General features: G+C 41.7%; 1 protein-coding gene across 1 annotated transcript; it reads right to left on the reverse strand.

The window, feature by feature from the left end:
• MYOZ2 (myozenin 2) lies at positions 1-27701 on the reverse strand. The gene is made up of 6 exons (XM_090036639.1): positions 27536-27701; positions 26877-26979; positions 17455-17624; positions 11439-11568; positions 9505-9688; positions 1-424 (listed from the first exon to the last, which is right to left on the reverse strand). The coding sequence occupies exons 2-6, from the start codon at positions 26950-26952 to the stop codon at positions 193-195; spliced, it is 792 nt and encodes a 263-aa protein (XP_089892765.1). The 5' UTR covers positions 26953-26979; positions 27536-27701; the 3' UTR covers positions 1-192.
• Between the last annotated feature and the right edge of the window lie 95 nt (positions 27702-27796).

A 27796-nucleotide genomic window follows, 5' to 3' on the forward strand; every position in this document is an offset into this window, starting at 1 on the left:
TAGTTGCAAAATTATTTTATTTGTATTAGTCTGTAGATGACATTTAATTCCAGAAAAGAGCTACTGGATCAGAAGTTACTAGTTAGACTCCAGCTACTAAGAAAAGATGTTGCAAGTAGCTTCTATTAGAAGTGAGAACAATATCACACTGATTCTTATGTTCATCTTTCATCACAATATATAGCTTCTCATTCACAGGTCATCCGTTTCTGGAACAGCATTGGAATCAGAACGCTGGATGAACACTACAGGAATATTCTCAGACACCCATCCCTTAGGAGTCCTATTGAAGGACCTCCTGCTGGACAAAGGGCTTGCAAGGACCATGAACCTGGGATCATTTAGCAGCAATAGATTAAAATCTGGTACCTTGAATTTAACCAGCTTCGAGGCTCTCTCAAAACCACCAAATGGAGTGGCAACTCTGTAGATATCGAAAAAATAAAAATGAAATGTGATTTTAAAATAGCCGTTTCCTATTTCTGAAAATAATAGAGGGCTTTTGAAATGATCTTTCCCTTTGCAGTACAGCAATTTATAAACTTACTGCTTTCTGACTTCCTTTGACAAACTTTTGGTAAACATTATATACTAATAAGTTTTCCAGCACATTTTCTTTAATGTCTTATTTGTTCTCTGCTAGATACATGTTTATTCTTAACCTTTCCGATAGTCACCCAATATCTGTTGCCAAATATTTGTTTGCTCATTTGTCTGTTCAAAGATGATACTTCATGAATCTGAAACTTAGGTCTGAAGCAGTCTGAATCTGGCCTAGTATTTTTAATGGTATTTAATAAAGGTATATGTTTCCTCAGGCAATAAGCCAAAAAGCAAAAGATAAGAAATACTTCTCTGCATGAACACATTGTTAAATGTATTTGCACATATTTTAAAAGAACAGTAATTCCAAATACATTTCATTGTTCTTTTGTTCTTGCTTGATCCTAGGCTGAGAAACTTGAGAGAGGTTTCCTTCTGGCTTTTCTAGAATTTCATGTATGAACAAACCTGACCCAGCAGAGAAAATTGCACCACATGTGGCTCTATGTTTTGGTCAATCAAATAGCTTTATTGGTACATATTATGGATGGTAAAGAAGTGACCAGGGTTTGTCAACTAGACCTGGACCTTTTGATTTACACAAAATCACATCAATAGCTGCACATGCAAATGAATTCCTACTGAAAACTGTCAGCTGGTTCACTTAGGATTTGTGGATCAGTTACAGAGCAAAAGTCAAAGTACGCTGGGACTACTAGTCCCACCAACAGAGTCCCAGAGAAACTAGTGAATCAGCTAAAGCTGAAAAAGATTTTTTGCAGACTACTAGAATTTCCAGCAAGACTTAAACAGGTAAAACAAAACTTAGGATCAAATAAGCAAACCCACAAAAATCCAGACATTCACAAAATCACAGAACAGGATTAACTAGAGATTTCTTGCTGTAAATTGGCACTAGCAAGCATCCTCCAAAGAGCCAACTGCCTCCAAAGGTCAATCCCTACAAGGTGCAAAGTGCCTTCTGTATAGTTCTGGGCACCCTCGCTGAAAGGCAAAAAGTGTGCTTTTGGGATCAGGCCCTAAAACTATGACTTACATCAGGGGTGCCAAACATCCAGCCTGCAAACTAGATTCACCCATGGCATCTGGCCTGACAGGCTATGGTTTTGGGGCTTGGTTAGGTGGAGATGGGGCCTACCACAAAATTTGGCTCCTGGGTCCTGGTGAACGAGGTCCTCAGTGTCAGGAATGCTCCTGAACATGGGTGGTTGCCTGCCCTATCACTTCTCCCATCCCATGCCCCAGGCTGGATCTGGCCAATGAGGAGCCCTGGAGTCCAGATCCATGCGGGGACCCAGAGGCAAATTTGACTCCCCAACTTAGATATATAAGGCCCGATTTTGCAACAGCACTGGCCACTCTATGCAACAAATTCTTCTTGAAGCCATTGGGAATCCTTCATATTCAGCTGCTGTAGAACTAAGCCTCTGTTGTGAAATTCTCTTCCAGGTCACACAAGCTGAACTCAATTTCATACCTTACTGACTAAAAATAAATTGCTCTATAAGCAGCACAGAGTGAGTTTACTGATCCACATAATACTGGGCAATAAGGATGAGATGAATTTAATTAAACTAATTAAAGGCTGGACTCGATGATCTCCCAAGGTCCCTTCCAGCCCTGATGTCTATGAAATCTATGAAATAAATTTGTATTTTATAGTTAATCTAATATTTAATGCTTATTGCTTTGTAAATTAAAGGAATAATCAGTATAAATGTAATAGCATTATCTAAGTAACAAAACCAAATTAGTTTTGTATTGCAAAAAGTTAGTCTTGTAATATTTGTAATTTTTCTTTGTATAGATACAGCACAGCTGTTTAGATAATAGTTAGGTGTTTGTATTATGAAAATTCCAACCATTACTTTTAATCTGACAATACAAACGTTGGCCTAGTTGTGTTATACATCATTAATACCTACCTGCATGCTATTAAAAAACTCTTGATGATCAACATAAAGGAGATCAAAGTAATTGGGCAATAAAATTTAATTTGTCCTTAATGATATCAGTAAATTGCTGTAATTGATAGCTTCTATGAGAAAAAGTTATTGTAATGTCCTACATTGTTTGCAAATTAAGTATAGAACTTGAGCTGTGATTTGCTGTGTGTAACCCAAAACCTGTGGCTAAACAGTTTGAAATAGTCATTGTACATAACATGGAAGGAAACATTGAGGTAAGGCAGCAGGAAGTGGCACCAGGAAGTTTAGGAGGTTGTTTAAAAGTCACTTTGCATATTCCTAAAAAGTCAATCGATGATTTTAAAATATCTTGGCACCAGCATAGGTATTTCCCCTGCTGTATTATAATTGTTTCACTGATTTTTAAAAACACATTTTAAATTGTCCTTATGAAACAAATTATTTGCAGCTGAAATATTTGGAGTTGGCAGATTCATGGAAATATTTAACAATATTGGTTCAGCATCTCCAATTATACAATTACATGATTTTGACAGAAAACCCTATTTCTCAGATGCCCAGACCTCTTTAAAAATGTGAACATAATTCTCTAAACATTTCTGCTTATTATTAATCTTATGGACAAGGGAAATATAAGGGCAGAGACCTTGCTACATGCCCAGTATCTCTGGTAAACTGAGTGCATTTGATAAAGTGAGCCACTGCTGCAACTCTGATATAGTTAGTCTGTGGATGCATCTACATATGCATTAATACACTTTTCCTAATGGGCATTAAATTTAGTACCGCCAATGTGAGGCACAAATAAATGCTCATTAGGCTGTCCTAATGTATAGTACCGAAAGTGCACGGTTTTAAGTGACACTTAATGTGCAGTAGTTTAATTCATTACAAATTAGTGTAATTGCATGCTTTTTTACATGGTGATTTACTGCACAGTAAAATAGGCTACTGCACAGTAAAGCACACATGTAGACTACTAGACTCACCCAGTAAGGTGCAAATCTATCTGACCTTTAAACTGAGTGCTTCAACACTATACAGGTAGCACTTCTGCTCACACACTCAAAAGAGCTATTTATGTGCCTACCTTCATTTCTTATCAATGAACCAGATTTAATCATAACACATCAATGGGAATTTGCCACTTAGATAGGAGTTAGGCATCTAAATACCCTTGAGGATCTGGACCTTAGGTTGGGACCGTTGTAAACAAATGAAAAAAGCACAGTCCAGATGGACTGGATTCTTCAGTGTTTTGGAAACAACAGAATCTGTGGAGGGAGAAGTCTGAGCAAGAACTTGGCTATCCAAAGAGGCAGAACCAGTCAGACCTGCTTGTCAGATGCAGGCTTGCTGCAGTGTTTTGCATGTCACCTATAATGCTATTTTTGATGCCCATTAGAAGTGGTAGAGGGATGGTACTAAACTGATCTCATATTACAGATTTATATCCCTACTAACACTGGTTACACACCTTCCAAGGAATGACATGCTTGTAAGGCATTATTGGCTCTCAATAAACTCCTAATCCAGAAGAAATTGCAGGGTGTTTTTTTTACTACCACACCCTCCCCCTATGGGGACTTGCCAGGGCTGCTGACCCTTTTCCATGTAAACCTGAGCCAAATCAAGACCATTAGCTGTATCAATTCCTTACATCTCATTCTATTCCCATTACAGTTAGTTGTAAAACTTGGACTGATGTGTGGTTCAGAGTAGGCCCTACATAACTCCTCATCAAAAAGCTGGGAGACTGTGGTGTCGATGCCCACACGGTCAAATGGGTCGCCAGCTGGTTGGAGGGCCGCACCCAGAGGGTGGTAGTGGATGGGTTCTTCTCGACCTGGAAGGATGTGGGCAGTGGGGTTCCGCAGGGCTCGGTCCTCGGGCCCGCACTGTTCAACATCTTCATCAGTGACTTGGATGACGGGGTAGAAAGCACCCTGTTCAAGTTTGCTGATGACACTAAGATGTGGGGGGATGTGGGTGCACTAGAAGGGTGCAATAGGCTACAAGCTGACCTTGACAGGTTGCAACGGTGGGCGGATGAGAATAGGATGGGGTTTAACACTGATAAGTGCAAGGTGTTGCACATGGGGAGGAAGAACTGGCACCACACTTACAGGTTGGGGAACTCCCCTCTTGCAAGCACGGAGACGGAAAAGGATCTTGGAGTCGTCATTGACTCCACGATGAACATGGGCCGGCAGTGTGGGGAGGCAGTCAAGAAGGCCAACCGTACCCTGTCATGCATCCACAGATGCATCTCGAGCAGGTCCAGGGAGGTGATCCTCCCCCTCTATGCGGCACTGGTCAGGCCGCAGCTGGAGTACTGCGTCCAGTTCTGGGCGCCACACTTCAAGAGGGACGTGGACAATATGGAAAGAGTTCAGAGGAGGGCCACTCGTATGATCAGGGGTCAGCAGGGCAGGCCTTATGAGGAGAGGCTACAGGACCTGAACCTGTTTAGCCTCCACAAGAGAAGGTTAAGGGGGGACCTTGTGGCCTGCTACAAACTGGTCAGGGGGGATCAGCAGGTATTGGGGGAGTCCCTGTTCCCCCGTGCGCTGCCAGGAGTGACCAGGAATAACGGTCACAAGCTGGCGGAGGGTAAGTTTAGATCAGATATTAGGAGGCGCTACTTCACAGTCAGGGCGGCTAGGGCCTGGAACCAGCTTCCAGGGGAAGTGGTGCAGGCTCCTAGCCTGGGGATTTTTAAAAGGAAGTTAGATGAGCACCTTGCCGGGGTCATCTGACCCCGGTGCTCTTTCCTGCTAAGGCAGGGGGTCGGACTAGATGATCTACCTAGGTCCCTTCCGACTCTAGCTACTATGAAACTATGAAACTAGAAAAGGAAAATAGTATACTTCAGCACAAGTTCTGAGTCCTTTTTATTTTAATGCATTTTTTAAGACAGTTTTGATTTTAGGTCTCCTGTGTGTGGGTTTCATTCAACACTCCTTACTCATTCCTTAGTCAGGAAACATTCCCGCTGAGGTCAAACTGATTCTACTGACAATGACATTAAGGGAAAGAATCCTGGAAGGATCCTATATTTGGCTACTAAAATCAGCGTGTCATCTTAATTAGTTTAGATGATTGGTCTGAGAAGAATCCCAATACCACTCCATTTATATCAGGCTCATATCAACCGCCCTTTTTATTCTCTCCTGATTGACAGTGAGTGTTCTGCTAGGCACAGAATTACCGGTCACTGAGACACAGTTCTTCCTGGAATGACATAGTGAGATTAGAAACTCCAAGTTCCTGGCTAACAAAGTGATGTCATTGTCTGTTCAATATTTTATCATTTGCATTTTCCCCAGCACTGTAATTATAGAAATGAATTGCCTAATCACTTTGTCCCAGGTCTTCAAAAGGACTTAGATGCTTCAATCCTAATTGAAGAAGCAGTTTTAGGGGCATGAACTAGCAACTAGGTCTCCCTTCTCCCATGTAATCTCTGATCCAAGCAGTCAAGAACCTACTGGGGCACTGACTTTTTTTTTTTCTTTTGTGAGACTATGAATTTACATTAAACAGTCATGGGAGAAAATGTATAAGCAGGTCTGGAAGCAAGGGCTGGATCCCTTGCAGGCAAGTGCCCTGACCACTGGGCTAAAGAGCTATATTCCTTTTGTCTGTCTGTCCTTGACCATTGGATCTTGAATTCTTTTCATAGGTACCACAAGAAGCATGGTGAGGGTTGTTGTCCTTGACTCCAGAACTGCCAGTACAGGGATGATTCTAGTTTTATTTTGGGAGGTGAGAGACATCCCCTCAGGCTGAAGAGAATATTAAATCCAAGTCTTCCACATCCCAAGCAACTGCTCTAGCCAGTGAACTATTGGACTAAAGTGGGCATCACCTTCTACCCCACCTGTGTATTAAAAGAAAAAGAGTGTCCTGTGCTCTGTTTCTGAAAGGAATGACTTAGACACATAAACCTAAAATAGGGTTTCAGGCTGAGAATCCCAATCTCAGATTGGCACCTCCCCTCATTCCAGATTGCTCTCAATCTGAGGCACCTGAATGATAGGAATTAAATTCCTCCCATGTTTTAGTATTTCCTATTGACTGACTTAGGCAAATTCCCACTTACCTTGCTGGCTGTCATGGATCCCATGCTGAAATACCCAACTTGTCTCACGCTCTGTTTAGGAAACCAAGGCACCTTACCTTGGAACTGTGTATTCCACTTTGGGAGCTGGGTGCCTAAAAATTAGGTGTCATACCACCCAAATCTCTCTGAGTAGTTAGCCCTTTGTACAAAGGTATTGTATTATTACATGGACTTTTGTTTTTCATTTATCTGTTGTCAATAAGGAGATGGGTTTTTTCAGAATTTGGTTGGATTATGTTGTTGTACATGGCATTTTGAATTTATTCCTCTATCTAGATCAAATATAAAACCCAAACCTAAATTTCAGTGGCAGTTTCCAAATGTTACAAGAACTATTATATATGATATTGACCCTGTTTGGTACAAATGAATAAAAAGGTGCATATTTCCTAAAAAATGCACAAATTCTGATGACTTGTAGTTCCAATTTGTCATCTGCACAGAAAAACACATTCTTATTGATGAGACACAGGGAATGGAGAGACCTTAAGCTCTCTGAGAGGACTGAAGAGGCCACTAGGTACCAGTCAGATATCAAACCACATGTCTATATTAATGACGTCCCTATGCTTTTCCTCACCTCTGCCTACCCCAGGGATGGCATCAGGGCTGACTCGGTTGCAGTCTCTCCCTCTGTATATGGGTGTAGATCAGGTTTTTCTTCAGTGCTAGTAAGCATAGTCCTGAAACTGTGCTGCTGTTGTTCTTGTGGTCACATCACCTCTCTGATTCATATCTATTGCTTCCTTTTCTGAGGAAAACATGCTACACAAAGAGTTATCTGTTCATGTGGCGATGCACATAGTTGTAGAAAGAACCAGAGGATGCTCTGCTGTGCTGTTATGATGCCAGGGTGGCCATCATAGAGGACAGTCCAGTTGTTCTCTGTCCTCTATTGATATGAAACTGGATGCCTTTATGTCCTCTATTTTTCTCTTAAAGAGAAAAATAGAGGACATAAAAGTGTCGGGTTTCATATCAATAGAGGACAGAGTAGCAGAAAACTGGAATGTCCTCTATGATGACCACTGGGGACATCTCCATGTGCAATTTATGCAAAAAGATAAACTCCAGAGTTTATTGCACTGGAATTTATTACTCCCAGGCGTGCCATTTGAACGTGAGCCTAGGACTGTGGCACATTGAGCCAAGTTGGAGGAACCCTGGCTGGCAGGGGGCCCCAAGGGTCAGCCTGCCAGCCCAGGGCTGCTCTCCCCTGGCTTAACATGCTGCCCTGGCTGGTGGAGGCATGAGGGTGCAGGGCTAGTCATCCAGCAGTCCCCACACTGAAGCACCTTTGTGCCCCAGCCAACTGGGGCAGCATCTACATGTGCAATGCTGTCAAGTTTTTTGCTTTGTAAACACAAGTATTATCCTGTTGCAGAGTTAGTTTACTCCAACCTAATAGGGGTGCACATGTGGAGCTAATTAGTCTACTACACACTAAACATCTTGTGTAGATGCACCCACTGAGTGGTATTTTTTCTCCTTTCACTCATATTTCAGCCCATCTGCTTACCTCTATGTTATGGAATGGAATAAACGGTCTCTTGGGGGACTGGTGCCACCTTAGTCGGGGGGGGGCATGTGCCCCCCCAGCAACCAGTCAGTAATCTCACTGACAGTGGGGGATGATCTCGCTGACTGGGGGGAGGTTCCCCCTCGGCTGATCTTGATGACCGGGGATTGCTGACCGGGGTCCCCCTTCGGCCGATCTCACTGACTGGCGCTCCCACCTGCCCCCCCGACTAAGGCCTAAGAGGGGAGTGCAGCTGGTCAGGGGGTACACTGGCGCTCTCGGGAGGTTCACGTGCACCCCCTACACATTGTCACTGAATGGTCTTAGCCTTTTCCTACAAGTTTACTTTGCTACAACTCCCATTTTCCAACAGATTGCAACCTGTCCAGGATTTTTGTTTTCTGGGTTTTCCTTTTTTTTTTTTTTTTTAACTTTTGCTTGGTTTGCCTTACTCACTCAGAGGCAAAGAGGGATCATTTAGAAAAAGACATCTGTGAGTCTAATAAATGAAGACACTGTGTATATTATGAATGAAAGCGAGAGACAAAGTTTGGATGTGTTTAAAGTTTCCAAAATTATTTCTAACCAGTGTCAACATATCAAGAATTTCCACTGAAAGCCTTAAAGCACTACTTACTGTGTAAATAACTTCTTATTCAGCTCCCATTGTACTGAACACACATTAGTTTTTACCTGGGGCCTAATTTTATTTTTATGACCCTATTTTACAGCATTACATTGCTATCTATGAAGATGCTTCCAGAGATGATGGTGAGGTAAGCACAACGATATGTTTTATCCAGCTAGTGGCTGAACACTTTTTGCTAAGGGTGTCATATCTCAGCTGGCCCAGGTTTCTGAGGAGAATTAGGGGTGCTCAGCTCTTTGTAGGATCACACCCTAGAATACAAATGTTTTGGAAACAAGGAAATGTGATGCTTCCTATTGTAAACCTAATTCTAATAGGAAGTGCCCTGTGCACTGTGTTCATTTAGGACAAGATCCAGTACCTACAGAAGTAAATGGGAAGACTTTAGTTGGATGAGGCACTTGCTGTAGTTTGTGCTTTCCATCAGGATGTTTCCCATTGGATGCTGTTTCCTTCTCTTATTTTTCCCACTTAATTTCATTATTTCCTAGTCTTTATTATTATTTTCCTCTAGAAAACAGCTTGGGAACTGTAACTGTGAGACTTATTTCTCTGTTATTTTAAATCTTCATGTGTACATGTGTTTGTGTTTCTGTGTGTGCACATATGCAATTGCTTGTCTGTGTTCATTACTTTCTTTCCTTATCGTTTGGTGAAAACATTCCAGTTTATATAAATATCTACCATCCTATATAATTCAATCTCTTCCCTGAATTACCTGTTAAAGCTCCTGTAGTCAGGCAGGTCTGGCTTTGCTTCAGGCTTAAACAGTTTAGGGTATAAAGCCTCCAACAGCTCTGGGTCATTTCTGATAGCTTCTATCCAGGGCGACTGATAATATTTTGGCACAGAAGTAGTGTTGAACTTTTCAGGAGGAATTTCTTTCAGTGGTCCAGAATATCCTTAACAGAAACAAATCTTTACATTATACCTTTCTCTCAAGTATCTCAAGTACAATTAAAGACAGTAATGAATTCATACCATAATCCAATGTTACATATAAGAATGATGATAGCCTCCCCTTACAGGAGATAGAAAGTGACCAGCGAAGTGGAATATATCACTTGCAGAAGTGGGGGAAACACTTTGTGTTAAATCCTACCTTTGTCTCAGATTAATTAAATGGGCTCCAAGTCACCTTCAGTTAAAACGTTCCAGTTCTACCTGTAGATAGGCCTTTGGGTTGGATTTTCCAAAGCAATAAAAGGACTTAGGGACACATGCCCTATTACTTTTACTGTGGGACTTTTGCTCATCATTCCTTAGTACTTCTAAAAATTCCTCCCTCTCTGCTGCCTTTCGCCCTTCATGGAAGGGAAGAATCAGGCCCCTTCTCTCCCCAGCTTAGGAGGAACAGATTCTGACACTTTTACTCTAGTTGAGCAGTATTGAAATATTACACAAATTAGTCTTTTGACCAGTGGGACTGCTTTCCTGGCTAGATACCACATAGCACCAATAAAAGGAGCAAAGGCTAGCCCTTAATATGTAATATAGTATGAAAACCAGCCAGGAGTTATCCTAGCACATGATCTAAAATATTAATTACAAAATGAGAAAAATGTATTTTTTTCACTTTTGAACCCACTGGATTTCTGATCCTGTATTTATGCTTCAAAAACAATTTGTTTCCAAAATTGGAAACAATTTTGTTTGCAAATCTAAAATCTACTGCCTCTTTGTCAGGATTTTGGTGAATATATTCTGCATACAACCAGCTTGAGGACTTAGCTTATGTATCATTATGGAAACAGATTGCACCCATTTGCTTTGTGTTTGGCTTGTGGATATGCAGAGTTTTAGCAAGCGCTAATAGAGTAGCACTGACCTAGTTTAAGTTGGCTGGAAAAGGTCTGCACAAGAAACGCTTTGAATAATTTTGAACAAAGAATTAATGTGTAAAAAACCACAGCCTGCTCATGGATAATTCACAAACAGGAAAGAGGACTCTATCACTGAATAAATTATTTGTCGCAAGTTATTCAGTCAACTCTAGTCTTTAAAGGAAACAAAACAAGGCCTCCCTTTAGCTCAGTGTTTTAAATAAAAGTCTTTTTGCAATGAAGGACTTTAAATAAGTAGAAAAATTATCTGCAATCACAGGCAAATTCCCCTCTCAGCCACTCCCATATAAAAGGTTCAGTTAAAATTTGCAATGACTTAAGACTTCTATTTTGGCTGTAATAAAATTATGGTGAGTGACCTTAAGACCATTGACAAGTTTGGTGCAGATTAAGCAGTTAAGTCTGGTAAGACCAAACCAAGGGCTTATGCTGATATAGAATCTGAGGACCCGACCCTGGATATTATCCAAACTTATCTAGTACATTTAGGCAGGAGATTGGGCTGTTTCTAAATTGGCTCTTACATCTGAAAACAGTGTCTCTCAGTGTATTTCCATTATGGAAATATACTGGTATTTTCATTATGAAACTAGACAATGGAGAGGCACATGAAGACTCAAGATAAGGTGTTTAAACTACATTGCTTTGCATTCCAGTTGAAGGTTCAGATTAGGTCTGACCTTATTGAATCAGTTTGCTGATCACTAGTATATAACCCAGTAATGATAATGTAAAACAAGACCTTCTATTCATCACGAAACAGTTGAGTCCTCAGTGCATTTCACATATTTCTCAGTTTGTTCTTTACCTGGGGCAATGTTTTCAGGATTCGGTGGGCTCCGGGGGTCAGGTGTATTAGGAGGTGTCATTGGTGCATGCTGTTGGACACTATCCACACTCATAGTTTCCAGTTTAACACTCTGTATGGGTTCACCACGCTGCATTTGAATAGAAACAAATATCACTGACAGTATCTGCTCAGAAAAATATCCTTTCTGAGTCTCTGTTGAGAGAATGAACAGTTGTTCCCATCTTACAGATGGGAACTGAGGCACAGGATACACTAAGTCACTTTTCCAAGGACACACAGGAAGACTTTGACTGAGCTAGGACTTGAACCCCAGTTTCTTTATCTGGTTCACTAGGTCATTTTTCCAAGTATTTTCAGATGAGTCACCCCTTATTTAAAGTAAAAAAAAAAATTGCAGACCCTTTATACATATTGTAAAAGGTAGAGAAAAACCTATCAATGAGAATAACTCTATGCCCATCGCAGTTTTGGAAATGTTTTGAGAGACTGACAGAAAATATGTGACCCTTGAAGTGAAAGAGTATGTAAGATATGGGGGAGCAAGAATTTCTTCACTTTTTATTGTAAATACATTTACAATACCTTGTGATGCCAAATTTAGTTTTGTGAGCCCCCCTCCAGGGGTCATGACCCAGTGGTTGATAAACAATGCACTTGATCATTCTTCCTAGCCTAGGTCACAAGCTAGGACTCAAGCAATCTGATGGGCTACTATGTAAGGCATCGATTTTCTATAGATGTCCTCTGTACAGCCATTGGAAATTCATTACCCATTTTAAAAATCTATACACTTTTGTGGGATTTTTTTATAGTATAATAGTAATAACAACTTCAGTTTAGGATATTAATGGTAGGCTGGAGTTTCCATCCCTCCCTTGAGATCATTATCTCTAAGGAAATAACCAAAGTCTTAATCATTGATGTTTAAATATAGAATCAGAACCACATAAAAAGTCAGTATCTTATTTTAGCTATGACACATCTTTTAAAAGAAACTTAAATATAGGCTTTCTTGGAGTAAATAAACACATGCTTTTTACACTTGAAACAAAAGAAAGATTTTTGATTGGGTTAGTATGTTTTATAATGGTCCTAACGAATATTACAAAGATTATTTTAATTGTAACACAAGGGAGAAGGAATGTGCAGATAGCGAAAAGGGAAGCTCAGGTACATTGGAGGGGGAGGGAGAATTGTCCTAGTCTCTGGGAACTCCTCTCCATGGGTGACTGGTGCCACCTTAGTCGGGGGGGGCACATGCCCCTCCAGCAGGCAGTCAGTGATTGTGGGGGGGGAAGGGGAGCCCCCCCATGGCCAGTCTCACAAACTGGGAAGCGGCTGCAGCGCTCCCAGAAGTGGCCACAGTGCTTCATCTTGTGCTCCCACTCCCCAGCCGGTGCTTGCAGGGGGGCACCAGCACTCCTGCCTGTCCTACCCTGTCTGTCACCTAAGCAGGGAGCACAGCCTGTCAGGGGGTACACTAGTGGTCTCAGGGGGTACACATGCACCCTCATGCACCCCCTACACATTGCCACTGCTCCCCTCTCCTCCTTTTCTTCCCCTTTGTTCTTTAGAGGTTTTAAGGGATTAATACTGGGGAAAAGAGTATTGGTTTGGGTTTGCTGGCCAGGAGTTAGGCCTAGCAGTTTAAATAGGGTTGAAACCTGGGAGATTCTAATCTTGCCAGTTTGGGTCAGGGTTGAGGTTTGCAGCTTTCTTCTTCCAGTGGAGCTGTGACCCAAACTGCCTGCAGCACAGGTCTAGAGGGTAAGCCTGGTCTTTCCCCTTGTTTCTTTTGATGGTCCTTTGGTCTAGTCAAGCTGTATGGCTGGGCTGGCTGTAGCCATTAATCAACCTGTCTCCTTTTGGAGTTTTTCTTGCAGTTTTATTTATCAGGCCATATAATCCAGCCCAGAAGTTTTGGGGTACGTGCATGCTGTCTGGAGCCGCAGTCACTCCCTACATACGCATACAGCCTCTCCATGGGAGCAAAGATTGACATGCTACCATTCCTTCAAGAGCAACAAGAAGCACCTGGCACTGCAGAAGGACCCATATTCTCTAGCAGTGCAACCTATTAGACTATATCTTGTAGTTAGTGGTGTTTTAAATTGCACTTGGTGTTTTCCTCTGTTTTCCATAATGTATGTCTTTTGGGTTTACACTGCTTGTGAGGAGGGAGGTTTTTTTTCATGTGGGACACCCTGGAAATTCATTTAGTTTTTCCCAGGTGGTCTGGGTCAGGGCTCAAACCTAGGTAAAATATATTTAGTACCCTAAAATTGAGCCTGGCTCTTGTTTCTGCTGACCGGTGCAGAAAGGTTACATAATAATACTGGGCAGGATCATCCCCCTCCAGTATGAAGCACAAAGGAGATCAAGGCAAAACAAGGACTGACTAAACAGGGATCTAAGGGAGGAGAACAGAAACTAAAGGGCATGTATAGACAAAACAGGGGCCCTAAATTGAAGCAGTGGGTTTTTAAAAATATTTGTTCAATTTAAGGTGAAGTAAACCCCCATGTTGTGTACACCCATGTCTTACCTACCTCTCCAGTGACAGGGAGGGGAGAGGAGGGCAAGATGCCAGCAGGTGAAGCTGTGGCTGGGCTTGGGGGGAGTTGTTCATGCTTCCCTCTGAAGCAGTGGCAGTCCCTCCCCAGGCAGCACCTGCTCACAGGCACCCGGCTCAGGCGGTCCCAGGAGGCACCGCAGCCATGACGGGAAGGACCGGGCCCCACACAGCTCATGCAAGTAGGCAGGTTCCGGGGGGATCAGGCTCACCACTTTTTTTTTTTGTTCGGTGAAGCCTGCCCTCCCGGGCTGCTTGCACAACCCTTGAGCCTCAGAGAGCCCAGTGCTTCACTCTGCGGCTGTAGGGGAACGAACTAAATCTCCTCGGAGGTATTTTAGTTTGCTGCGTCCCAAAGTCATTTAAGGTGCATTCTGCTGCCGAATGTGCTACTGCGGCTGGAATTAATGTGAGATACGCTGCCGACGCGTGCAAACACCATTTAAAGAGGTGCAAAAGCATTTAACCCACTTTAAAGTGTCATGCACACATGCCCCTTGAGACTTCATTCTGTACCTTTATCCAGATCTGTGCAGACAGTGTATATAACCAGGGATCCACATATTGTTGGGCAACAGAATGGGGGCAACTGCTCTACACTGAATCCTCCAATGGCAAAACCACAGAACTGACAACAGGAATTCTTGTTTGGGTTGATAGTTCTGCAGTCAGAATTAATAATATCTGTGTAGCAGGGCAATAAGGTGCCTGCTACTTGAAGAGTAGGACTAGTCACCCAGGTGCCAGTTGTCAGGGCAACCAGGAGGAGCTAGGGGCTCACACCTGTTGAGTCACCTGGTGAGATTGAGGGTGCATCGTAGACCAACCTGGCATGGTAGGGGGCGCTAGGGGAGAGCACGGCAACCCTAGGACCTTCCCCCCATCCCCTCCCACCCCCCCCCAGCCTGGTACAATCTGCATAACCTTTACTGCTAGGCTGGCATGCAGCTGTAAGGAAAGGAGTTGTAGGCAGCATATTTCCTTCAAGAGCTGACCAGTTGAAAGCATAGTTTATAGCTGCTTTGAAGTACTGGACCATTTCATCTCACCCAAGTGTAGCATTGAATCTGGCCCCCTAGGCTTAAACAACCTTGGGGCCATGTCTTCAGCTGCTAGAAACCATGCATTTAAAATGAGTAATGCCAATTTACACCTCCCATTTTTTTCAAATCACTATTAAAAAACCATAAGGCTAAATGTTTATACTGGGGTGTTTAAAACTAGACACTTCATGGTGGGATTTCCAAAACCAGTCTGCCTGGTCCTAAATTTGCTTCTATTGACTTTAACAGAAAGTTAGGCCAATGCTGAGTGCACTTTGAAATCCCACCCTACACTCACAGTTAAGTAGTGTCTATCCCACCATAGCCAAGGAAATAAGTCCTGCCATACCCCACCACCCACAACAATATACAAGACTAAGCATTTATTTTTGAGTTATTACACAGTCATCTTTATATACATTATGCAAACACAAATCATGACAAATATTTTTTGTAATATGTTATAGTAAGTGTTTGACCTTTAGAGTATGATCTGGGCTATTTTTTTCTGGTTCTGTTTCTTTCCCTCGGTTTCTTTTTTTAGTCCCTAGATGGCAACCAAGAGGCGTGTCAACTGTCAAGGGGTGGAGGGGCTACCCACGCGGCCCTCGAAAAATTCACCAAACCTGGTTAAGCAGCCTTCCACTCAAAATAGTTGTCCGCCCCTGATATATGACATGGAGCTTTTTCCCCCCCATTCTGGTTGAGGAAAAAAAACCTTGTCTTATTTCATAGCCATTTGGGCTGGAAGGGACCCCGGAGGATCATCGAGTCCAGCCCCCTGCCCCAGGGGCAGGAAGCCAGCAGGGATCATAGGATCCCAGCAAGATCCAAATGTGTTTTGAAGGCGTTCAAAGTGGGTGCTTGAACCACCTCAGGTGCAGTCTGTTCCAAACCTTGGGGGCCCGGACAGTGAAGAAGTTCTTTCTTATGTCCAGCCTGAATTGGTCACAATGGAGTTCGCTCTTGTCATCCCTTGGGGGGCTCTGGTGAACAGATGTTCCCCCAGATCCTGATGAGCACCCCTGATAAACTTATAGGTGGCCACCAGATCACCCCTGAGCCTGCGCTTTTCCAGGATAAATAGCCCCATTGCTCTCAGCCTGTCATCATAAGGTCTGTTTTCCTGACCTCTGATCATGTGCGTGGCTCTCCTCTGCACCCTCTCAAGCTTCTCCACATCCCTTTTGAATTGTGGAGCCCAAAACTGGATGCAGTACTCCAGCTGCGGCCTCACCAAGGCTTGAGAAGCATCTATGGATGCAAACCAGCATTTTGCTCGCTGTACTAGCCACAGCATCACACTGAAGGCTCATGTTCATCTTGTGGTCAACCATAACCCCAAGTCCCTTTCATCTGTAGTGCTAACCAGCGTAGCACTACCAAGCCTATAAGCATGGTGCAGGTTTTTCCTCCCAAGGTGGAGAACCTTGCATTTTTCGGTGTTGAACACCATCAGGTTCTCATCCGCCCATTTCATGAGTCTGTCCAGATCCACCTGGATCACCCTCCTATCCTCAGGTATGGATGCTTTACCCCAGAGTTTGGTGTCATCAGCGAACTTGGCCAGTCCGCTTCTGACACCAATGTCCACATTGTTGATGAAGATGTTAAACAATATAGGCCCTAGGACAGAGACTTGTGGGACCCCAGTGGTCACAGCACACCAAGACACTCCTGTCGACCACCACCCTCGTGGAGCTAGTTCCCCAGCCAGCGGATCGCGGTGACATCAAGGCCGCAGTTAGTCAGTTTAGCCAAGAGGTGATTGTGGGATACCAGATCGAAGGCTTTTTTAAAGTTGAGGTATACAACGTCGATCTCTTCCCCCTTGTCCAGGTGATAAGTCAACTGGTCATAAAAGGAAATGAGATTGATCAAGCAAGGCCTACCCCCAACAAACCCATGCTGGGTATCCCTCAGGATATTGCCTTCAGCTAGTCTGTTAAGAATGGCCTCCTTGATAATCTTTTCCAATACCTTCCCCTTATATTGGAGTAAATACAGTAAAAACACTTTCCAATGTACATGGCGCACAGAACTTTGCATCTTCAGAGCTCTCAGATATCATTAAATTAATGAAAGAAGTTTATTTTTGCAACATCCAGAAGTCACCAATCAACTGCCACATGATAATGACTTTTGCTCACACCTGACCTGACCTGAGCTTGCTTTGAATGTGAATCCTTTGTACACGAGGCCCTTAAATCTTGTAGTCCCATTTGGGGGGACTTTAAGGCAAGACCCAGAGCTGGACCTTCTACTTTTTGTAGAAGAGTCCAAACAGAAATGGCCCACTTTGTGCTTCATACTGGACCTGTAGCTGTGGATAAATCTTGAAGTCACACTCACCCCAGGCTACACTCACTATTCAGAAACATAAATACAAAATACTCACGTTCCTTGGCTTGTTTGTTACATAATGATAGTTTTCGTAGGTGTACTTGTCAGATCTCCTTTGACGCTTCTTAAATAGCCTTGCACCTCTGTTGCTGAGTGTTGATAATTCCTCTACCATGATATCTTTGGGGATGCTGACTTTCTTTCCAAGATCTAGGCTGAGTGATTCTGAAACACAGCAGAACAACACATCTCTCATAGTATACTTTTCTCAAATACTTATTATTGGATTTTCTTTCTTACTAGGTATGTCTAACAAGAAATACACATCATTTTTGCATGTATATAACATCATATCATATGTTTCTTTCTGTGTTAGTGAAATCAGTTGTTTAGTTATTTTTCCAAAGAGTTATGCAGTGTTCTGTATGTGGGAACTAGCTCCTAAATTATTTGTGGTCCAATTTTCAAAGTTCATAGCTTTTAATGACTCGACTTAGAAATGTGGGTGCTCAGCTCTACTGAAAACCAAATCTTCAGTCCCAATGGCCAGTAAATCCTTATCCCTTTGAAGTCGGTGCCAAGACTGATAGACTATGTCTCAGGAGTGGGTCTGTCATAAATCACTATATTGCCTGGACCAGGAAGATAAATAACTTAATCCATTTTACACTTGTTTTCTATTTCTGTTTATGTATAATAATTTCTTAACCAATATTCAGATTTTTTATTAATCTGAATTCATGTTCAGATTTTAGTATTTTAAGGCAAACTTTGTACTGTAACAGAGGTTAATGTCTGTTAATATGGGTTTTTAAAAATAACTTTAAAATAAAGGTGAAGTTTATAAAAATAAGAGACCTAAAAATGAAATAAAATATGCTTCAGTTGATTAATTCCCTCTTCAAATCATCATACAAATCATTATCTTTTCATCTAATTTAGAATATGCTTAAAATTCTCATAAAATAAAGAGTAAAAAAAAAAGTCCCTCAAAAGGTTAACAAGCACTGGAAATGTAATTACTGCATTCATTTTCACTTAAGGTTCCTGTTTGGAGGAGAGGGCGGGGACAGCGGGGTAGAAGGGAAGGTTCATTTTCATAATACAGTGATCTCCCAAGGTGATTTGGAAAAGATATGCAAAAATAGGGGAAGAGGTGGTGAGATTAAGATTGTGCATATAGAGCAGTAGTTTGCAACCTTGTTAAACTCAAGGCTTCTCTTGTTAGACTCAAGGCACCCCTCAGAAAATGCCGGGTTTTAGCTTTCATTCATTTCTAGACTATGGAAAAATCGTATAACAAGTCTTCTATTGCAAAGAACTAAGACCACAATAGGTCAAGATGTGTTTTACACTACAGATTCCTATTGGAAATCTCTGGGTTTATCTTGTGAACCATGTGTAGGTATTTGCACAACTAATATTGTGTAGCATCTTGTGCAATATTGTGTAGCATCCTTGAAAGGATCTCATAGAACCGGGGTTGAAAATCATTGAAACAGAGACATGTATACATTTTCCTGTCATTTCAGTGAAGTTCTGGAAGTTGGGATGCTGGCACTGAGCATCCTGACAAGGATCTGGAGAATTCTGTTGTCTGGAATTGTCAATTTAAAATACTTTCTCAGAATCCTATACAACATCTTCAACATAGCAGCTAGCTATTTTTTTTTTTAATTAATATCTTTCTGCCAGAATTTGGGAAGTAGGTTTTGTCAGATTTAGTAATTAAATCACCCAATAAAATACAATAGCATTAAGCATCTTCTCCTACTGTCATTTACCATAATTCATACTCCTCATTGTAATAATTCAATCATTTTCTTAGGAGTTTATAAGAGTCAGGAAAAACTATGAAGCAACAATATGCAATTCAAAACTGCTAAGCTTGATTCCTTGCTATACTCATACAACGTGATATTTTAGTGTTTGTTTGAAGCAAACTCTAATTTCTTTAAGTGTCTGTATGTTCTACAATATTTTCACTATTCAACTTGTGTAAGAATACATATGATATTTAATGTATGTAGCTTTTCCAAGGTGTCTGCACAGAAGACCAATCTTAATTTTGCATTACATTTTAAATCATAGGCTGCAGTAGGTATCTGAGGTGACACTTCATATTAAATGAGAGCAGAAAAAATGAGACTATTTATATGTACCTTCAGAGTTTCATTAGCTTAAGGTAGCCTTAATTTTGCTGGAGAACAATGCAAAATCTTGACATTCTGGAAAACATCTTCTAAATGATGCAGACATTAAATATTTGCTCCATGATGCTCTGATTGTGCATTTCCACTCAATTCACGGAGAGAAGTTTGTAGGCACAGGATTTGCATCTGGGTTGGCTTTTTCTGTTCCCACTGATGTCACTGAATTTTTCCAGATGGTTTAATTGGAGCTGGATCAAACCAGCTATATCAGGAACAGGAACAGGCATTTCTACATTAAAAATAATATGAACAACCTGACACCTTCCTTTTATTTATAATGGAACTCTGAAAATAAGACTTTAGCATGAAAGATGCCTCAACTTGCCCACTCCTATACCCAGTGCCAGATAGTAGTAATTTTTAGGCACCATGATAAAAATAGTCTGAACCATTTATTGGGCTACTAACCAAAAAATCCACCTGGAATTCCCCTACATCTCAAGGTCTGGGTTGTTTGGATGTGAGTTTTGGGTAAACTAAGACATCAGGCTGGTTTAAGAATTACCGGTTGGGCCAGTACCATTTTCATATAAAGCTAATTTCCCTTCTCTCAGGTTTTTCTTCAGTGTCTAGACCTTGGCCTGTGTTGAAATTTTGGGGAACAGGGTAACAAGGGTTATTTACAGCCATACCCAATCCTCTCATATGTATCTGTTCTGTACTGAATGATAATTGTTGGGGCTCTGTTGTTACCCACAGATATGTACTGTCCTTGATCTCTGTTCAGTACTGGCACTTAACTCTGCTAGAGACAAAAGTACTTCATGACCTATAGCAGTATGGCCAGGCCATGTGTCTGTGAAGGTTCCCAGAAATGTAGGTGTGAGGTTCATTTGAATCCTCTGCCAATTAAAATCTAATCTATTGTCTGTTCTAATGATGTGCAGAGGGATTGCTTTGGTGTCAGCACAATGGAAGTGATGAGAAGAAAAAATTTTTATAGGAATTTGGAAGGCATAATTCTAAACATGCAATTTAAAAATTCATGAAGTGACTTTGTAAATTAAATCTGCAGGCATAATTCCTATTTCAATCCTGATCTTAGCCTTTTATCTTAACCTTCTTTCTCTGTTTCTGCCAAGTTCTTCCTTTAGCTGTTCTTAAAATCATAACAGATTTCATTTAAATATGATTTATATATTTCCTCCTACATTTGCCCACTAATCCCCTTTTAATCCCCCAGTTTAAAATCTTCTAAATATCTTCATCTGGATTATAAATTTTAATCATGACTTTCAGATGATATATATTTGTCCTGTAATCTTAAATAAGAATCTATAACCACCCACAAAAGACAGTTAATCATGTAACTACGGAAGAATACATATAAGATATTACATAGAACTAGAAGGTAGATTTAAAGGTGACAAAAGGGTAACCCAACAGCTTTCAACAACTTCCTTAGAAAAAAAACTATGGATTTTTTTTTAAATGAAGGGGTCAAGATTTTTCCTTATTTTTATGATTAAAATCAACTTCCTCATGTCTTAAAAAATATGAAACTATTCTCTACTTTCATTTATCCATTTGCACTGAAATCAGTACTTGACAGACAGGGAAAGTAATAGGAATAACACATGACTTCCATAGGTGACTGGTAGGGGGGAATACGAGGAGGCATGGGGGAGGCACATGCCCCGCCTGACAGGGCCATCCCCACCACTGCCGGTGGCATCTGCGGGTGCTTGCCAGCTCCATCCCCACCACTGCTGGCTTTTGCAGGTACCTGCCCCAAGACTCAGGAGGCACCAGTTGCCCATGATGACTTACTTCATGATTCTGCCACATGTCCTGCCATCCTCAACTATAGAGTTTAGGAAAGGTGAAGGGATCACAATGGGTGCTGACAAATGTGTGGGCCCCCACTCTAAGTCATGGCAATTTACATAAAGTGCCATGAGTTAGAGTGCCCCCCTGACCTGACAGTTGTTATGCTGGCTAGGGTTTTCTCAGCCTGAGCTGTCAGGGTTGTTGGTGGGGAGGGCACAAGGTAGAAGGGCTCTTATCCACCTCCTTCCCTAGCTCAGGCTGGGCAAACCCCAGCCAATAGCTCGCTGTTGCTGGCTTCCCCCTCCCCATTCCCCCTTCCCTTTCTGCTAACAGCCCAGGGCTGGACTGATCACATGAAAAATTTACCCTAGGAAAGGCAAGTTCACTAAGGCACTCTAAAATAGAGCATCTGCATCTGATACCTCATTTGATAAGGGTTAATTTTTTGCACAATTGGCCACTTTAAAAGTGCTCTGCAGCCATGCATGTGTGTCATGGCACAGCTGTAGAGCTCTCTCAGGCAACTGACCATGTGAAAAATGTAACTTCTGTCTGCACTCAGTATTTCCTAGGACCATTTACTGCTTTGAGAGAACAAAAAAGATGTCAGTAACTCTTGGAGTGTATTGTGGTGTGAAACTTGAATGACAGTGCAAATTCACACTGTACAATCCACCAAAGATGATTGACTTGCAGTCATTACTAACCTAGCCTAGATAAGAAGCACTGGTGTAGGTCTGACAGGCTTCCTAGCTTAACAATTATGTTTCTTCTCATATGACTGTTATACAGAGACTTTAAGCCTCACTTCTTATCCTACCATGCTATCATTAAAACAGGGATTGAAATAAAAATGCACTCAGTTTACTCCCTAAGCCAAAGCTGCTCACATTACTGAACAAAATGCATTTGTATTAGTTTTTACTCATGTTAAAAACTCTAAACCAATATAACTTTGTTGGACTAAGCAGTAAAACTTAGCTGTTTTCTGCCTAAAGCAGTAAAACTGAATTGTTAGGTAGATTCCAGTTGCCAGCATTTTATTGCTGGTAGAACTGGTAATGACGCAAAAGCCAGAAAGTAAACAATTCAAGTTTCTGAGTTCAGGTAAAGCTTGCAGAGTCAGTTGTTAGGGAAAGAAATGAAATATCAGGGGCAATATTTTTATCTTTTTGAAAGATCAAAACAAAACTATGGAGATAAATGTTAGGGCTGTGCAAAGCTTTGGGTGGTGATTCAATCTGGAGGAGATTTGGCCCAAGTCAGTGGCTGAATCTCCAAATCCAAACTGAATCAGAGGACCAATTAAAAGGTCCAAATTGATTTTTCTTCAGAAAAGATTTGGAGAGCTTCAGTAATTCAGGCAGTCCCTGGTGGCTGCAGCAGGGAGCTACAGCCGGTGTTGGAGCTGGTAAGTAGGGGGTGGAGGAGGGAAGGCTGAGGGAGGGGGGAGGGGACCATGGCGGGACCCCTGCCAGGCCCCATCCCCTGCCTGCTCCCCCAGCCCCCCCGATCCCCACCTACTCCCCCAGTTTCCCCCCCATGGCTGCCCCACCTGCTCCAGCTCCAGGCCCTCTAAAGAAAAGCCACAGTGCTCACTGGGTGCTGCCGGGTTGGGGCACAATCCCTGCTGCCCCTCCACTGTCCCATACTGCATAGGGAGCTCTGCATGAGCCCCCGATGCCCCCCCACTCACCCAGCCACACCACGGGTGCCCCACCTGGGCCAGCTCTGGCCCTTTAATAAAAAAAAACAGAAAAGCCCCAGGATTCACCACTCCTGCAGAGCCTTCATGGGGCTCATGCAGCACCCCCCATGTGGCAAGGGGCAGCAGGGATCTCCCCCCACTGGCAGGATTTTTCTTGATTTTTTTTTTCTTAAAGGGCCAGAGCTGGGGCAGGCAGGACAGCCATGGGGGAGCAGGAGGGGATCAGGGGGCTTATGCAGAGCCCCCCATGCAGTGTGGGGCAGTGGGGATTGCCCCCTCACCCGGCAGCACCTGCTGAGTCGGGACTTTTTTTTTAAAAAGTGCCAGGAGCTGGGGCAATCGGGGCAGCCATTGCTGGACTGGGAGAGTGGGCAGGGGATGGGCCTGGCAGATTCATATTCAGCAGAATTGAACTGGGAGAGCAATTTCGAATCGTTGAATTGATTAATGTCCCCTGAATTGGCCGAATCCGAAATGAATACTTGCTGCTTTGCACAGACCTAATGAACGTGGAGAGTTTAAATCCAGACTGAAATCCATTTTCCCAACAAATTTGAAGTTTTAGATTGCCTTCTCAGGTAATTGCAAAATGAACATTTATTTAGGAACATGCATCTCAAAACATGATTCAAGCTAAACTTTTGTTTTATTGCTTCTGGCTCAGACTGTGTTACCTTGAACTCAAATAATCTTAATTCATTTAATAGGGCTGAATTTATGGGGCTAAATGAAACTGAGGAAAATGTTTATTCTGTCACTGACCTGGAACGACATGGTATAACAGATTCTCTTTTCAGAAAAGGCAGCACAAACTATGTAGTACCTCTTTTCCAATCATATATTATAGGGAAGCATAGCATATTTTGGCCTCAAATATAGTAACTCCTCACTCTTTATGAATCCTCTGAGGGCAAAGGAAGACAATCATACACAGCTAAGGGCAAAATGTATCTCACTGGTGCTTTTTTCATGGCCATATTTGGGTTTCCCATTGAAATTAGCTCTGAGCAAACACCATATATATGTATCTGGAACATTTTAAATGAGGTATCTTGATAGAACATAGAGTAAGCATTTTGAATAAGCATTATCTTACACACTAGAAATAATACTCAGGCTAACAAAATGAAAGCAAAATAGGGCCTTTCAGTTTTGTATGTTAAGCAAAATAATTCATTATTATTAGAAACAGAGACATTTTTCTTAATGTACTGATGACCATTATACAAAAAAAAAATTACAATGCCAAGATAAACCGTGTCAATTATGTGTTCTGTTCTTCTTTTTGCCACTTCAGTAACATCAGGGGATTTCAAAGTCTTTTAGAATCACTCCCTCCATTTTATGAAATCTTTTTTAGCCTCTGAAGTACCATACATCCAAAGAAGAATTTTAAAAAATTGTATGTCTAAATGCTCAGCCCAGCCTTCAGTGACCACAAATCAGTTAGTGTACATATAAGCACAAATAATTCTAATTTTGCAGAACATCTAGTAGTGTATAGCAGTAGATAAAAAAGAACAGGACAGATTATAGATAAGCATGAAGCAAGTACTCAACAACAGTACACATTGTTCATCAACTCCAATAATTTTCAGGCGGGTTGGGTGAAATTTTCAGGATGGTGAATAATAATTCATTATTATTCTTATTAGTGGTAGTAGTATTGCACCATTAGAGTGCCTTGTACTTTACCGTGAAGAGCGTACAAGCTAGACAATCCTTGGGTTTGCAAAAGCAAAGGAATGTAAACAAGGTCAGTGAGGACAGCAACTTTAGAAGAGTTTGTAAAAGAAGTGCCCTTAAAATGGAAATGTAAAGGAGGAAAAGGAAGTTGCTTAAAGCACCCACAAGTGATAGAGATGTCTAAGAGGTATTTATCCCAAATAATTTTGAGAAAAATTAAAAGCAGTTGAATTCTACACAGCTCCTCCTGTAGAGCTGGAATCACTTCTGTGTGAGGCAATAGAAATATTCCCAAGAACAGGCACTTAGACTAACAGATTTCTTTTAACTCGTATAGCAAGTGCCCAACCCTACCTTCCTGTGAATCAGATTTATCAGTAAATGGATATAAGGTTCAGCCCAAGACATATAGGAGCAAATTTCTCAAAAGTATATTCTAGTGCTATATAGTAATCCATAAGAAATGGTTTGAATTTAAAAAGTATTTTAGCAACTCCTACTGATATGATATGATATGATATGATATGATATGATATGGGCTGGTCAGTAGGGGTGTGCAAAGTGGGCCCTATTTGATTTGGATTCGGATTCAGCCCAAATTAGGGACAGTGATTCGATTCGTTGATTCAGATCACTGTCCCTGATTCAATTTGGCTGAATCCAAATCTGTAGATTCAATGCTGGTTCAGAGAATCAGCAATTCGGACATAGACACAGCTTTAAATGTGTTTTCTACATACCTTGAGGTACCAGCGCGTGGAGCATCCCACAGGAGTGCGGGGGGCCTTCCACATGCTTCGTGGCAAACCCAGAAGTGAACCGGAAGTGGACCAGTCCACTTCTGGGTCTGCCAGGGAGCATGCTGGGGGCTCCCCTGCACTCCTCCAGCTCAGCAATCAGCTGCGGGTGACCCCAGGTGCCCCTCCAGACCCAGAAGGCACCAGTTGCCAAGCCACTGGGGTGGGGGTAGCCCCTGTGCACTCCCTGGCAGACCCGGAAGAGGATCAGAAGTGCTTCTGGTCCACTTCTGGGTCTACTGCCGAGCACACTGGGGAGCCCCCTGTGCTTCTGTGGGATGCTCCATGCACCCCAGCATTGCAGTGTTCACGAGCCACCTGGTACCTAGAGGTACGTAGAAAAAACATTTGAAGCTGTGTCTGTGTCTTAATCTCCAAATCTTTCCGAACTCCAAATCGATTTGGATGGTTCTGATTTGATTCAGAGAGATTAAAGGTGCCTCTGATTCAATTCGGATTCAGAGATTTGACTACCAAATGGGGCCGAATCTCCACCGAATCGAATCAGGGACCAAAGCTTTGCACAGCCCTACTGGTCAGTGCTTCTGAAAATCAGGCCTCTTATTCAGGTGCTTAACTAAGTCTCTATGAAGTAGATTTTCAAAAGCACCTAAGTTATTTTCAGAAAGCACAGTACCATTGAAAATCAAAGGGATTTATACTCCTAAATTAGGAGTCCCTTTGGGTCTCACAATATGGTGCTAACTTAAGGCACCCATTCTTGAAAATCATGCTAGACCTTTCACAGCAGTCTGTATTCCCCTCACTAGTAACATAAAAGTAAAATTTCTGCTTTAAGAAATCAGTCAGTGCTTATAGATCAGAACGGACTGACAAATTCTGGTTAGGTTGGTTACTAATCTTAATACCTAACTAGGAGAGGAAGGAATTGAATTATAAGCAATTGGTAAAAATATTTTGATTGTTTATATAAAAATGAAATGGAAAACATGAAAAAGATATAGACAGATAAGCATGTTTCATATATATGGGTTGTCTTGCAGAATAGAATCCAGTCATGTTATTAACCCTAAATAATATTCTGAAAGGCTATCCTGGCAGAGTGTACATCAGCTGTTAGATTACTTCATTCCTTCACAACAGTTGTTCATCTGAAAATAGCTTTCAAATGAAAAGAGACAACTACAAAAGGATTAGTTACCACAGACAGCATGATACTTCCACAATATTATTTATGGCAGAACACCCATCAGAGACAAAGCTGTAAGAAAGTTAAACTGTATAATTAAAAAGAAATATTAGTGAGGGCTGGAGGGACAGTAAGTATATAGTATAGCTCTACCATTTCTGCGTATTTCATCCATAATGTCTGATGCTTGTTGTTTCCTCTCCTTAACCATGGCAGAATGTGATAACATTGTGATTGTCAGATGAGGTTTTCCTTGCTGGAAAAAAAATGTTTACATTATTGAGCCAGCATGTACAATTCAGGCAACTTTCATCACTTCATAAAGACTGGAGGGTAAATATGATTATTTCTCATTTGGAAATACTGCCTTTTTAATAGTTGCAATTGCTCCTTGCAAGCAGATGACAGGAGATACCTTCTCTTACCCAAAGATACAAAGTCCCAAAGGATGTGCTGTATGTTGTCTACACAAACTCTATGGCATAACCTCAATGGCGGGGGCCTGGGCCTTCTCACTTCTATGCGTTTTATTTTTAAATTTAACTCCATGATTGATTTTTAAATACTGTCTTTTGTTAAACCTTTGATTTATGTTCTCAAAAATGAGTAAATTCTGGAAAATTGCTAAGAGCTTGAAATGCTTGGCAGCTTTTGCTTTAGCATCTCTAAGCAAGCACAGAAAGTGGAATCTCCACTACATAAAAATTACCATTTAATTTTATTTCTGAGACAAGGTGTCACATAAATGACTTTTATGTGACAGCTTGTTAGGACAAACAGTGTCAAAATATTTCAGGAAACAATACACTTACCCTATTGTTAGGCTTTGTGGTGCAGAAAAAAAGTGAATCCCAACCCTTTTGATGAAGTTTCTGGAGTTAGTTATGAATGGGGATGACCCGCCTGGTCCTGGGTGGTTTCTATCCTTGTGCTTGGGTCTGCATGGTACCAAGTACCGAGATAAACTGGGGGCTGATCCTCTTCAAAGAGATTGGCATCCTGCTGACATCAACCAGCTATATATAGAACCAAACACTCCAGCCACTCATATCTTCCTGGCGAAAGAAGAGAAC

Source organism: Crocodylus siamensis, chromosome 2 (genome assembly GCF_052110815.1).
Source record: "Crocodylus siamensis isolate JL-2025a chromosome 2, ASM5211081v1, whole genome shotgun sequence".
NCBI classification, from domain to species: Eukaryota; Metazoa; Chordata; order Crocodylia; family Crocodylidae; genus Crocodylus; species Crocodylus siamensis.

What these genes read in the sequence shown, in the direction of transcription:
- MYOZ2 (XM_090036639.1), bottom strand. Translation starts at nt 26,952, where the DNA reads ATGTTATCACATTCTGCCATGGTTAAGGAGAGGAAACAACAAGCATCA. An exon ending in TCCTGAAAACATTGCCCCAG is followed by an intron (nt 9,689 to 11,438) that starts GTAAAGAACAAA and finishes GTTTCTGTTAAG; the next exon opens with GATATTCTGGACCACTGAAA. An exon ending in GACTACAGGAGCTTTAACAG is followed by an intron (nt 425 to 9,504) that starts GTAATTCAGGGA and finishes CGATATCTACAG; the next exon opens with AGTTGCCACTCCATTTGGTG.